The sequence below is a fragment of the Pristis pectinata genome, chromosome 14, assembly GCF_009764475.1.
Source record: "Pristis pectinata isolate sPriPec2 chromosome 14, sPriPec2.1.pri, whole genome shotgun sequence".
In the NCBI taxonomy this organism is placed as follows: Eukaryota; Metazoa; Chordata; class Chondrichthyes; order Rhinopristiformes; family Pristidae; genus Pristis; species Pristis pectinata.
In genome coordinates, this window is record NC_067418.1 from 6,955,720 (window position 1) to 6,970,776 (window position 15,057).

Here is a 15,057-nt window from a genome sequence, read left to right on the forward strand (position 1 = left end):
GTTACAACACTGACATCCACCTTTCAAAAAGCAGGACAAATCCAGTCCAGCTAATTATTGCAGTCCGCTCTCATTGATCAGCAAAGTGACAGAAGGTGTCATCAACTGTTCTATCAAATGGCATTTACTTTGCAGTAGTCTGCTCACTGATGCCCAATTTGGCTTTCTCCAGGACCATTCGACTCCAGACTTCATTACAATTTCGACCCAAACATGGACCAAAAAAACAGTTTCAGATGTTTGTTGAGAGCGATTGCCCTTGGCAGCAAGACTATCCTGGTGAAACTGAAGTCAATGGCCACCAAATGCAAAACACTCCAATAGTTTGAGCCATAATTTAAAAAAATAGTTGTGGTTCTTGGAAGTCAATAATCCCAGCCCCGGGGCATCACCGCAAGTGTTTCTCAGGACAGTGTCGTAAGATGATTGATCTTCCATTTTAAGGATAGAAGAGGTGATGTTAACTGATGATTGGACAATATTCAATTCCATTCACAAATGAAGCTATATATGCCTGCATACAGCAAGACCTAGGCAATTTTCAGGCATCAGCTGATAAGTGGCAAGTAACAATCCCACAGCAGAAGTGCCAGGCAACAACGGTCTCCATGGAGACACAAGAGACTGCAGATGCTGGAATCTGGAGCAACATACAAGAGCCTGGAGGATCAAGCAGGATCTGTGTAGGGAAATGGACAGTCGAAACCCTTCATCTGGATTGAAAGATAGAGGGGAGATACCCAGATGAGGTGAGGAGAAGGGGCGGAGCAAGAGCTGGCAATCAATAGGTGGATCTAGGCGAGGAAGGGTCCCAGGCAGATGGAGGAGCAGAGAGTGGGACTAGCGACAGAGGCTGGGAGGTGATGGGTGGAGGCAAGAAAGGGCTGCAGATGATGGAATACGATAGGAATAGAAAGGAACAACCTTAAATGGCATTTATATCAGTAAATCCTCCATCATCAATATACTTGGGGTTACCACTGAGCAGAAATTTAAATGAACTAGATAAAAACTGTGATGATAAGACAGGTCAGGCTGAGTATCCTGTGGTGAGAACTCACTTCCTGAAACTCCAAAACCTTTCCACCATCTACGTGGCATAAGTCAGGAGTCACTTGTCAAAATTAGTCTAACAACTCTCAAGGATATTCAGAAAATCAAGAAGCCTGCTAAATCGGCACCGCATCCATCGCTCTAAATGTGCATTTCCTCATGCAACTATACTCCAAGAACTTTGTGATCACACTGCACACTTGAGTGATCTTTGGACATTTTCCCTGATAGAAACAGAACTTGAATTTCTGTGCTTTCATTTGTAATATGAACAGGTTATAAATGAAAGAATATGAAAGATTCTTCTTCATCTAAAGTAATAATTGTACAAGTTCTGATTTTAAGTCCTAAAAATTCACAAGGAAACATTAGATTTTGCTCGTCCCAGGCTCACTCCCCCAAGTACTCATATCACCTCCTGTGTCCCAACATCCATGTGGGCAAATATTCCCAACTTCCCTTACCTGTCATCTCCTGTCCCTGCCACCAAATTCTTTCACTCTCCTGACAACCAGGGATCTTTGAATGAGAATTGTGAGTCTCCTCAGGTCTTCCACATCCCGCATATTCCAGGGACGACCAGCCACTCTGGGGTCACCCACTCTGCTTCCCATCCCTCTATAATTGGGGCCAAGCATTCTGGGTATGTATCCCACCATCCATATGTTTGACATCCAAGTTAAGCCTTTAAAAATTAAATTTATGGCCTGCCCTTTCACCACGATGTTCGTGGTTTCAAATCTAGCCCACAATAGCTGCAAGTGACCAGTGAGCTTGGGAAATTTGACCCAGTTCCTCATGGGCCTGAGCCAACAATCATTGTCTTTTATTTATACTAACCTTACTTCGGAATGAGCAGTGAGGAACATGAAGTGGAAAAAATTCACTTCTGTACAGTTGGGAACACAAGCTTGAGGTTTGGTCTGAAGCAGTTTGTTGGGAGTTTTGCTTTGTTTCAGGTTGCTCTGTGTATGGTCTAAGTCATGTGTGGTTGAAATCAGATAACTTCTGTTCACAGCACTGATACTTTGTCAATGCATCACTTAATCATTAAGTGCTGTGTTTAAGATTGGCAGTTAATTTAAAACAATCATAATACCTTAATGTAAATTTTAAAAATGAATTTTTCATAATATAAGGTCACAGCTTCAGAGACCCATAAAATAAAGGAAAGCAAATATTTGCTTGCAATGTTATCATGGTGCCACTCCATTTCCCTCTGTTTACAAAATATTAAAAATGTATTTAAATGAAACATACAATACAATTGTTTTAAATGGAATAACTTATGATGCATGATATGAATTTTAAATAGGAATTTTGATCGCTAATTTTGACAAAATATTAATCATGTGTCAGATTTTCTATTTTTATTGCAGGCAATGACATGTTAAGTTTATATAGCGCAAACAGTAATGTAAGTGCACTAACTCTATATACAGACGTTTAATAATTCAGAAGTTCACCTTTTAGTTTAAACACAAAGACCCATCAGATTTTCAATGGTGTTTCTCCTTAAGGTAAAGTGCCCTCACATACAAGGGAATGTAAATCAGATCACTTGAACCTCCATGAACTATTCACTTTGTGACATCCTTAATACAAGAAATATTTTTTCTGTTATTTCTTAAAAAAAAAACTCATTCATTGAAGCCCAGGAGTGCAGAGGTAGATTGCTCTATGGGTTTGAGGCTATCTTTTATTTGTCTTAATTTACTGATTTCAGTAAATTATTAAATTAAAATGAAAAGACAAAGTACTCGCCCCTTGATGCTACGGTATGGGATATCAATGTACAAACCTAGAATATCTGGCAGAGCCATTAGTCCATTAAATGGTCTAACTCTACTAAATTACTGGTTGAGCAGAATTTCAGATCCACAAACTAAGCACTTATACCCATTGTCTCACAGCACAATTCCACAGACTCCATTTCACATTTCTAACGATTATGCAATATACCATTCAGAATTAATTTCCCTAAAAACATAAAGTTACTCATTCTATCCTTTTTCATGTTTCATTTTATAACAGCATTTTAAATGTTACTGTCCAAATATTACTTATTTTTAAAAAGACCCCTGAATTTCATTTTGACAAACTGTAATATTTCAAGTAATTTCATTTTGGGTTGTTGTGCAGCTTGCAAATTAAACCAAAAACAAAACAAAAATACAAACAAGATTTTATTTTATATAAAGGGAAGTTAATAATTCCCATACTCCAATATTATAAAGATATGATCATGTGAATTGATGAAAACATGCAATTAATTATTAATGCAATTGGCTTAATGTTGCACCTGGTGATTGTTTTTGTGTGAGATTGTATTTCCCTCCCTAATTGTAAAATGCAGCCATTAACTTAGCTGAATGGCTATAAACTACAATATCAAGAATTCTCTTTCTAGCTGAATCTTCCCCACCCCCACCAGCCTTCACAAACTCAAGCTATCTGAATAGAGTTAAAGACAAAACTTGGCCTTTCATGACCCCACATAACTAGCTCTGTTCATATTTCAATCTGTTTGTGTGCAAAGGCAGCCAGCCACATGAAAAGCTAAGCTTAGACCCAGCCACCTTCCTCCAACTCTCATGCAACTCTCCTCTTGTTAGCCACAAGCCCAGCTTCATAATCTTCAAGGTTTCTTGGGCCATAAGCTTTCCTCAGAATTAGGAAAGATGCACTATAAAAATCAGATTCTCCCTTGTGCAACAATGCTACATTTTTCGAGAAAGCTCCCTTTTTGCCCCTCCCCCACCAGGATGACTTTCTACTTTGTTTTATAGAAGAAGAGCAATAAAAAAAGTACTCACATTTTCACTTATTTTATACAGTTCTTCTGTAGTCATGGAGAGGAGGCTTTTGTGTGTGACCTTCCCTGCGCATCCATTCAATGCATGATATACCTAAAAAGAAATAAAGCACATTTTAAGATTTTATATTTAGCTATTTCTTTGACATACTCTGCCTTCTCTCTATTCATAATTGTTTTAGTTACTGCAATAAGTGAACTTATTTTGTCAAACTGAATTAATTCTGGTGAAATGCCCTTGGAAAATTCAGTAACAATTTATCTGAAACCTTCAAAAAGTCTTTTTACAAATTTGCCTCTGTGACAATTATCTTCAAATAAAAGCAATAAGCTTACAAGTGATTTTCTTTGTTGTTTAATTTTACAGTCTGTTCCCAAGGATTTCTGTCATGATAGGCATGCCGCATTTTTAACTTTTAATGCCTTTCTATACTCTGATAAAAATAACTTTTAAATTCCTGATAGTCCACAAAAATTGAAATACACAAAAACAAAATTTGCACAGTGACGGTGATAGTTACAATTTCAATATTTCACACATGAAGCTGTGGACTGAAGACTGGAGGGCTCAAGAGTAATTGATATAATAATGGGAACAAAATCTTAAAGTATGACAGCTCTTAAATTGCTATTCTATTTCCTTCATTATGTGATTCACATTAAAGAGGCATAAAGAAACACATAAGTAAAAAAACATAAATAAAGAAATTCTTTACACCATAGGTTTCTGTGTTAAAGATTACTTTCCTATAAGGCTTTCCTTTGCAATGCTATACACAGATCTATATAGCTGCAAAGCTTAACCAGAGCCAATTTTATTCATTTAGAAACCAAACTGTTTTTATGCGATGCCAAACCATAATAGTATTTTATGTTCAATGGATGATACGGTTTATGTGGCTGGAACTCATTCATCGATGTGAGCATGAAATTCAATGGATTTGCCTCTCGATACACAATTTGGCAGAGGAATTCATTTTCTTTCTTTTTGGTAATATGAATGTAATTGTTTGAAAAAGAACTTCATATCATGTATACATTTACATTAACAGCCGCAATCGGGTGAAAGACTGATTATGCTAGCATTCATATCTACCCACATGAAACTCCAATGCCCTCTTGCCGTACAAAAGACTGGGACAAATTACTTATTTATATATACAGAACACACTCATAATGGCCAGCTGCAGGTATTTTTGGAAAGTGCATTTTAATAAGCTTCTATTCACTGTGTACAAATGGGGAAGAAACAGTTTACACTATAGAGTTAAACGCATAGGGCTTCCCATTCTACTGGCGAAATCAATCATTTGTCCAGACTGTGGGAGTCAGATTTAGTTAGTGAAAAGAGACCCATATATAAACAAGTCAATAACTCATTGTGTGCTATTGTTTGTCTGAAGCAGTGCGCTTACAAAAAGCTGCCCCACTCCTCTTAGAATGAGTGTCACTATATTCAGGCAGTGGGAGAGATCCCTTTGTTTCTATTGGGTGCTGGCTGGAGTTTATGTATGGGAAAGAGAAATGACCGATTAGAGTCCCCCCCAAAACAAAACCCTTGCCACCATCATACACAGTGCTTAGCATTCTTTATTTACATTGAACATATTCTGTTAAATGCAAGCAAGTGATTTTAGATGTGCCATGACACCTACTTACCTCTTTAACACTACAATCCCTTTCTGAGATTGAAACCTGCACTTCATCATCAAAATAACCAGCTACACTTATAACAGTGAGAGATTTTCTCAAAAGAAATACACCTCATGCCAATGCAGTTAATATGCTTTTAAACAACACTAATGTCACTAACTTTGAAATGTGATCTAAACAATATAAGAGGCCAATGGAGAAGTTTGACAGTTCGTTTTCAATAGTTGCTGGCGGAATCGATTACCTTTCAAAATGTAAATGCACAATGTCTATTTGGGTTGTTGGAAAGTCTCAGTATAAATGTATGTCCCACTGCAGCAAGAAGCAGAATTATCTTTTATTTTCTTGCTTATGATTTTCACCAGCACTTAAATGAGCCATCACACTAATCGTAGGTCCACTACTCATCTATTTAGAGACTGGAGAGTAATTCCCTCAAACTACCGAGGGCACACTAATAACAAAATGACCCATGCTGGAGTGGGAGTCTTTCTAATGTTAAATGTTTCATACTTTACAACAAAAAGCAGAGCCTGCATATGGTTAATCTTACAGAATTATTCAATCTTGCTTAATAACCAATTAGGACAAATTCCTTATTAAACTCAAGAGACCAACCAAACTCAATTTTCTTTCTTAGAGTAATGATTCCTCTCTTCCTATTTTTAGGAGAGCCTAATTCTAAACATTGCTACTAGCCTCCAGCCTCAAGCCTGAAGGTACGATCAGCCAGAGGCAGTAAAGCATTGAAAGAAAATGGAAGATAAATGGAATGTTGCCTCTGTTTCTCGACCTCTCTTGAGGCTGACTATTTTGCTGCTACATAGTCATCCTAAAACCCAATAAGCAAAAGGTTGCAACTAATGGTGTCGGTGAAACCAAGACCAAGAAGTAATTCTGTATAGTTAGAACTATTTTTACTTTGTTTTATATCAGTATCATTACTGTCAATGTCTATTGATGTGTGTTCTTTTCAACACTGTCACTGGAAAAGAAACAAAGTTTAATTTATTTCTCAGAAAATACCCAAAATATATTGTAGGTTTTCATGTAGCTTAATAGAGACCCGAGAATACTTTTGAATGGATGTTGTGCAAGTAAAAAAAAGCTTAAGGAAAAATTCATTTAAAAAGATTACGTAATAGATTTTAATTTAAAGACCTGCAGTCTGAAGATTTCTGTTCATAATATGTTAATTCTGAATTAAAACCAATTCCTTTCCTTTCTGTCTTATCTGTCGGTCTTGTTATTTTTTTCTCTGTTGTATAAAGTCTGACCTAGCTTGTGAAGCTTGGAGTTGGCAGCTGTGATTGCAGTGCAGATTTCACACAGTGTAATTACTGCAGTGACACTAGGACTGAGAGGTAGAGAGAAAAAAGACCCTACAGGTTATTAGTACTAAACACTGGGAGAAATCAACGAGAGTCAATGCGTAATTTTGAGGACTATCAAGCCTCATCAGGAACAGCAGGGAGGAAAGTGCTGTACTTCATCATCTCACTCTCCTACTTTTGTTGAAAATTACAGTAATTAAAAAAGAGCTAAGTACTTCTCAGGCAAGGGGTCTTTTTCTTTATCCATCACCTTCTAGTTCACTGCTGATTTTGCCTGACCTTTTCTGGTGAAGTCTATCAGAGTCACCACAGATCTTTGTTGAGTGCTTCTCTAAAAGCTAATTACTACCCAGTGGATGATTTGGTATTGATCAGAAAAGGTAGCACAGTAAATGAGAGGACCAACACCCAGGCATTGGCAATCGAAAAGTAATTCCTGCCCCATAGAAACCAGTTCTTCTACTTCACTTATTAGAAGCAGCTGTGATGTTTTCAATCGATAGGCAGCAATGGATTGATTCTTTTGACTAAAATCTTTCTTCAGTGATGGGTACAATCAGTGGCCTGGGACTTCAAAGGTTCTGATCCAAATACAGTACCCTGAGTCCCTCAGTTTTCTGTTGGCACGCAGCCATAATGTTTGAAGCAGACAAGACTTTAATTTTACATTGAGTTATTACCATTACTTCAACAATTGTAGCATTAAATCATTAGTTTTTATGTATACAAAATATAAAAACTACATTTTTAAATACTGTTCCTAAAATGATAAGTCTGAATTAAAACTAACTCCTTTCTTTCTGTCTTATAAATAATCAAATTGATTTACCATAAGACCAATTCAAAACCCTTTTCCTTAAATTGAAAGGATGAACTCTTGAAAGCAAACACTCTATAATTCCCAACCTTAGAAATAATATTAAAATCATATGGCCAAATTTACATATTTCACATAATAAAATGAGAATTTAATTTATTAGATATGTTCTCAATTAATCTAGACCATCAGATGAAAAGCAGATGAATGCTTAATGTCCATACTATGTAGTTCCTTTTTTTTAACCAGTCCCACAGAGGGACTAATTTGTCTAAAACAAGTAGGCAAAGGCAGATTTAAGACATTACAAAAAGGAATGTTGTACAAAAATGTTGAAATCATCAACAATTATTCTCGGCTACAATTTCTACTGAGAAGAGACATTGAATAAAAAATTCTCTGCAGATGAAAGAGCAAGAAAGTTGCATGAATAAGCAATTGTAAGTGTCTATTGAAGCCTACCTGCACAGTCTAACCTTGAAGTCTGTACCTGGAGAGCAAAATGCTCAGGAGAGGGAAGAAAAAACTTCAGACATTAAAATCAACTTCCTGCCACCGAAGTGAAAGTATCAAAGCCGACTGAAGTCTCATATAGAAAGAAGCAAGTTGCAGAGGATAAAATGAAGAATCATAAAACAAAATGACTAATGGTCATGGACAAAGCTGAGCTCCTGCAGAACACCAGGTGTAATTTTAGTCTGCCAGTGCATATTTTGATGAACTCTGCTTTATAATAGCAATTCTCCCTTTAAATTCTGACTGCTAGCAGCATGAAAACCTGCACCCCTTCATCAGCTTCTTCTGCTTGGTGTGATTTCACTTCTCAGCCTCTCTATTGACATCATGGTAGGTGTTCACTAAACAACTTTATTTCCCTCTGCCAGCATACAGTCTGCACTGGTGTACTCTCTTTTATGCTTGTTGATGCTTTATTTTGTAAGAATCGAGACAACAGAGAATGGAAGGGGGGGGGGGGGGGGAAGAAAGAGATAAATAGAAAGAGGAGAGAAAGGATGAAGAGGGGAGGGAGGGAGAGAGAGAGAGAGATGAAATAAGCCAATAAACCTCCATGGAACAGTCAAATGTGTTTAATCCCCAGGCAATTACAGATGTTTTCAGATTTCTATTATTGAATTTCAGACCTTCCAAAAATATGGAAATTAATTACCCATTCTCAAAAACCCAAATATAGCTCAGGAAATTTCATCCAAGTTATACTAAGCAAAGTTTTATCCTTTAGCGCTGCAAATGGAAAACTTTTGTTCTAAAGGCCTCAAGGCCCTTGTACCAGTATTTTCTTTTCATGATAAAAGTATTTAATTAGAAATTATGCTTTAATATAACTTTTGCTTTATCACATCAAAGGAAATTTTACAAGTTCCAGAAGACACTCTGTAAGATTAATGCTGCTTTGATTTTTATTCCTCCATAGCTAGCTTACCATCACATTGCTTGGACTTAATTTTTTCAAATGCTTTCATGCCAGCATAATTTTTTAATTCTGGGCTTTTTCATGTTATTAATCTCTCTTGGTTATTTATTTTCTAGCAATTTTACCTTTTATTCATCACTTCAATACTCCACTTAGAAGGTTGGTAAATGTCAGCTGCACCTGCCCTTGAACTTTAAGAATAGGCTTCCTTTTTCACCAATGCTAACTTGTTGCAGTGTATAGCATAACCTGATTCCAGGGTCCATTGAGTCCTATTCTACTTCAACCTAAGGCAGCTTCTCAGTCCGAATTCGTACATTAATTCTTATCCAGTGTAGATGGGAGGCAAATGTCTCATACCATCACCTCATTTTGCCTTGTACCATCAATAATGCTCCAACCATCCTTCCAAACACTGACCTTTTCCTTTCCTTTGATTCCATGCCCACATAAAAGCTGATCATGTTTTCCAGCTTCTGATTCTAATGAAAGGTCATCAGCCCGATACATTAACTCTGTTTTCTTCTGCACAGATGCTGTCTGATCTACTGAATATCGCCAGCTTTTTTTTATCTTTTATTTCAAGTAGATGAGTTATCCAGGCTTCTGTTGTTTTACACAGTTGTTGTTATTATTATTCAGCCAGAGTTGTTAAAGGTACTGCAGCCACACTAACTGAAATAAAAAATGCTGCTCCCCAATGATCTTTTGATGTTTAACTGCAGTTCTCTTCTTAAGTTTACCATCAAAAAAAATGCATTATTGTTCAAAGCACCAAGAGACTCCAACATTTGCTAATACTATATAGAGATTATCACTCAAAAGCAAATAATTAGAACACTCCTTCATTGTACCTGTTATTCAGATATCTGTAACGTTGAAACACCATTTTTAGCACTTTAGCAGAAGATCTCAGGACTGAAACTTTAATTTTGATTTCTAAGAATTCAATGACTTTAGACATTGATTTATCTAATTCAGTGTTGTGATGTTCAGAATTCATATCCTGACATAAAACCTAGAAGAACTTTTTCAGGTGACCCATTATACGGATGAACAATGGTATGCTGGATTTCTGTCTAAAGACATATTCTTCATTTATGTTTGTACTACCGGGAAGGATGTGAAGAAAGAAATGGTACATTCACAATGAGATATTGGTAGCAACAATAGGATCCAGCCAGAAATCACATTGAAAATCACCACATGTCATTGTAGATGCTATAAAAAGCTAATGATTTTGTAAAATAAAGCATGAGAGATATTATATTTATTTCTCAAACTGTATTGCCTTGAAATACATTTGCTGCAAGTTTAAAATGGAGCAAACACATTGAATCTAAGTTGAATTGGTTTTAATATATTGATTATTCTAACTGTTTAATATAATGCAAGTTGATCTGAACAAACTGACAAGTTCCAAGAAAATAATCCATTCGTGCAAGTGCACCATGCAAGGTTGAATTAACAAATCAAGACTGTCAGGGCAAGGCTGAGGTTTCAGTTCCAGCAGTTGCCAAAAAACTCTGATGTGGAAGTGATCAAAAGAACTTCTGCCTTTCTAGGAATAAACATGAACATGCACAGTGTGCGCACACAACCAAAACCAGGGCTTATGGAAAAAAAGCAGCGGGAATTCAAAAGTGGAGCCACATGTCAAATGAAATGGTGAAGGTGTGAAGCAGAAGCAATAAGAAACAAACAAGAAATATAATGTACTATTGTTATGAATGTGTAGAATTTAACATCCATTACGTATTGTTGACAGCAAATAGATAGATAGATATCTTTATTAGTCAAATGTATATCGAAACACACAGTGAAATGCATCTTTTGCATAGAGTGTTCTGGAGCAGCCATCAAGTGTCGCCACACTTCTGGTGCCAACGTAGCATACCCACAACTTCCTAACCTGTATGTCTTTGGAACGTGGGAGGAAACTGGAGCACCCGGAGGAAACCCACACAGACACGGGGAGAATGTACAAACTCCTTACAGACAGCGGTGGGAATTGAACCCGGGTCACTGGCACTGTAATAACGTTACACTAACCGCTACACTACTGTGCCTGCCCACACACTACCATCAATATTAGAAAACTGCAGGATATTTTTGTGAAGGTCAAAGATAAGAAAAAATGGGACATCTTTGGAGTCATTACTGGTCAACAGAGAACCAAGTGAATGTGCAACAGGAGATTTTAAAGTTACAAATTGGTATTGGTATTGATATTGGTTTATTATTGTCACTTGTGCTGAGGTACAGTGAAAAATTTGTCTTGCATACCATTTGTACAGATCAATTCATTACACAGTGCAGATACATTGGGTTAGTACAGAGTGCATTGAGGTAGTACAGGTAAAAACAATAGCAGACTACAGAGTAAAGTGTCACAGCTACAGGGAAGTGCAGTGCAGGTAGACAATAAGGACAATAAATGAGACAAGAGGGCAAAGGTAAGCAACATTAGCATTTATTGTTCTACAAAACATTGAAGCCAATGAAAACCCATCAGCGGTTTTAATATGATCTAGATTGTGATATCAATATTTACTTAAAATGCCTCTCTTTATTTGAACATTACAACATGAATTTAATAAAAAATCTGAAATAAGTAATGATCTGTGTGAATTCACTGAGACAAGAGAGACTGCAGATGCTGGAAATCTGGAGCAACACACACAAAATGCTGGAGGAACCCAGCGGGTCAGGCAGCATCTATGGAGGGAAATGAACAGTCAACGTTTCAGGTTGAGACCCTTCATCTGGTCTGGAAAGGAAGAGGGAAGAAGCCAGAACAAAAGGGGAGGGGGAGGGGGAGGGGGAGGGGTAAGAGCACGAGCTGGCAGGTGATAGGTGAGTCCAGGTGAGAGGGGGAAGGTAGGTAGGTGGTGGGGGGGGGGGGGGTAAAAGGGAATGATGTGAGAAGATGGGAGGTGATAGGTGCAAGAGGCAAAGGGATGAAGAAGAAGAAATCTGATAGGAGGGGACAGTAGACCACGGAATAAAGGGAAGGAGGTGGGCAGGTCATGAGGGTTGGGGAGGGCAAAGAGAAGAGGTGAAGGGGCCACAGGAATGAGGGAAAACAAAGTGAGGGGGGGGGGGAGGAAAGAGGGGAGTGGTTACCAGAAATTAGAGAAATCAATGTTAATGCCATCAGGTTGAAGACTACCAAGGTGGAATATGAAGTGTTGCTCTTCCAACCTGTGTCTGGCCTCAATGTGGCAGTAAAGGTGGCTGTGGACAGACATGTTAGTGTGGGAATGGGAAGTGGAATTAAAATGGCTGGCCACCAGGAGATTCTGGGTGTTGTGGCAGATGGAGCGAAGGTGCTTGATGAAGCGGTCCCCCGATCTGCGTCGGGTCTCACCGATGTAGAGGAGGCCGCACCGGGAGCACCGGATGCAATAAATGTCACCGATAGATTCACAGATGAAGCGCTGCCTCACCTGGAAGGACTGTCTGGGGCCCTGAATGGTGGTGAGGGAGGAGGTATAGGGGCAGGTGTAGCACTTAGTGCGGTTGCAGGGATAAGTGCCAGGAGTGTGATCGGTGGGGAGGGACGAGCAGACAAGGGAGTCGCAGAGACAGTGATCCCTGTGGAAAGTGGAAAGGGGAGGGGAGGAGAAGATGTGCCTGGTGGTGGGATCCCGTTGGAGACGGTGGAAGTTGCAGAGAGTGACGTGTTAGATGCAGAGGCTCGTGGGGTGGTAGGTGAGGGCAAGGGGAACCTTATCCCTGTTATGTCAGTGGGGGGGGGGGAGGATGGGGGGAGGATGGGGTGAGGGCAGACGTGCAGGAAATGGAGGAGATGCGGGTGAGGGCTGCCTTGATGTTGGTGGAAGGGAAACCCCGTTTTCTGAAAAAAAGAGGACATCTCGGATGTCCTGGAGTGGAAAGCCTCATCATGAGAACAGATGTGGTGGAGGCGGAGGAACTGAGAGAAGGTGTGAATCCACTTCCTTTCATGTCTTAATCATATTCCCCATCCCAACACATAGAGTCCAAGCCAGCTCCCAACAGTGCAATCCATCATTCCCATTCCCCTTTTCCTGGTGTCCCTCTAACTTATTCTCTCTGACGTGTGCATCAATTCGTCTTTGATTCTTGTAATTATCCACACCTACCACAAAGGGTAATTTGCAGTAGCCAATTAACCTACCAGCACCTCGATGAATTAATGCAAATTCTCATTAATTATTATTTGTTCTCAGGATGTGGATCACATTCTCATTACTGCTTTTACTGGCCCTCCCTAGTTAGTTTAAGAAGGGAATCTTTCTGAATCACTTTAGTTCTTGGTTCTCTTTCAATTGTGTTAAGTAGGCAACTCCAGAATAATGAATATCAATAAATGTCCAAGTAAAACAATGAGTGACTTGTTTTAACACTTTTCTAAATACTAAGGTGCTGCAAAAAAAAACAGAACTTGAGAAATTACTGCTATCAATATTAGAAGACACACTAAAATTGACAGCACGCAGATATTGGAAAAAGATGGCTGAACTTAAAGTAGGCAAGTCACCAGGATCAGATGGGATGCATCCGAGGATTTTGAGGGAAGTACAAGAGGAAAATTATAGGGGCATTGACCATGATAGTCCAGTGGTCTTTGGATAATGGGTTGATACCAAAGATAGAAAGTGGTAAATGGTACATTGCTGTTTTAAAAAGGAAGTAAGGATAAGCCCAGCATCTACAGGCCTGTCATTTTAACATCAGTGATGGGAAAGCTCTAAGAAACATTCACCTTGAATACAATTAATACCTGGAGGAAAATGGATTATTAAGGCACCACCATGGGTTGTTAAGGCAGATCGTGTTTAAGCATTTCTGATGAGATAACACATGAGGGTAATACGGATGATCTGGTGTACATGGACTTCCAGTAGCTTTTGATAAGGTGTCACATAACAAGCTCATCAGCAAAATGTAATAATTAGCATAAAAGGGACCTTGATTACATGAATATGAAGCAAAAAACAGACTGCTAGAGTAACTTAGCAGGTCAGGCAGCATCTATGGAGAGAAATGGACAGTCGATGTTTTGGGTCGAGAGCCTTCATCTGGACTCCAAGTGAAGGGTCTCAGTCCTAAACGTCCATTGTCCTTTTCGTTTCACAGAGTTCATTTCCCTCCACCTGACCCACTGAGCTCGTCCAGCAGTTTGTTTTTTTGCTCCAGATTCCAGCGCCTGTAACCTCTTGTGTCTATATGAATATGTAGTTGGCTAAATAACAGACAACTGAGGTTGTCTGGTGAATGGTTGTGTATTGGACCCGAGGAACATGAATAGTGGCATTCCTTCATTATCAGTGTTGGAACCATTGCTCTTTTTTTTATCTATATTAATGGTCAGGATGGGGTTGCCAGCCTCAATTTCTAAATTTGCAGATGATACAAAACTTGGCAGTATCATGAACTGCAAAGAAGATAGTGATATATTGCAGCAAGAGATAAATAGGTTGATAGAATGGAAAGATACATGGTAGATAAAATTTAACGTAGAGAAAAGTTAGCAGGTGTATTTTATTACGAAGAATTGGGAGAGGCAATGTGGAGTAAAAAAATTACTGTTCTAAAAGAGATGTAGGAGCAAAGTGACCTGGGAGTATGTGTGCAGAAATCATTACAGATAGGGTAGGTTGCAAAAGCAGTTAAGAAGGCAAACACAAATCTGGACTCATCTAAAAGCAGGGAAGTTGTGCTGAACCTTTATGAAACACTGCTCAGCTTCAACTGGTGCTCGTTTCTTGGTACCACATTATAGGAAAGATGCAAAGGCATCAGAGATAGTCCAGAAATAATTCTTGGGCTGAAGGACTACAGTTACAAGAGCTGATTATAGAAGCTCGGACTGTTTTCTTTTGAAAAGAGAGGAGATTAATATTATATGAAAGGATGAGGGGTCTGAATAAAGTGGATAGTGGCAGGCTGTTCCCTTTAGTGGGAG

General features: G+C 38.6%; 1 protein-coding gene across 1 annotated transcript in view; it reads right to left on the bottom strand.

The window, feature by feature from the left end:
* The window catches only part of LOC127577958 (doublecortin domain-containing protein 1-like), a 111,484-nt gene that overhangs the window by 9,247 nt on the left and 87,180 nt on the right, over positions 1-15,057 (bottom strand). The window contains exon 7 of the mRNA XM_052029665.1: positions 3,870-3,962. Coding sequence (XP_051885625.1) covers positions 3,870-3,962 — 93 coding nt within the window. The remainder of the gene's footprint in view (positions 1-3,869; positions 3,963-15,057) is intronic.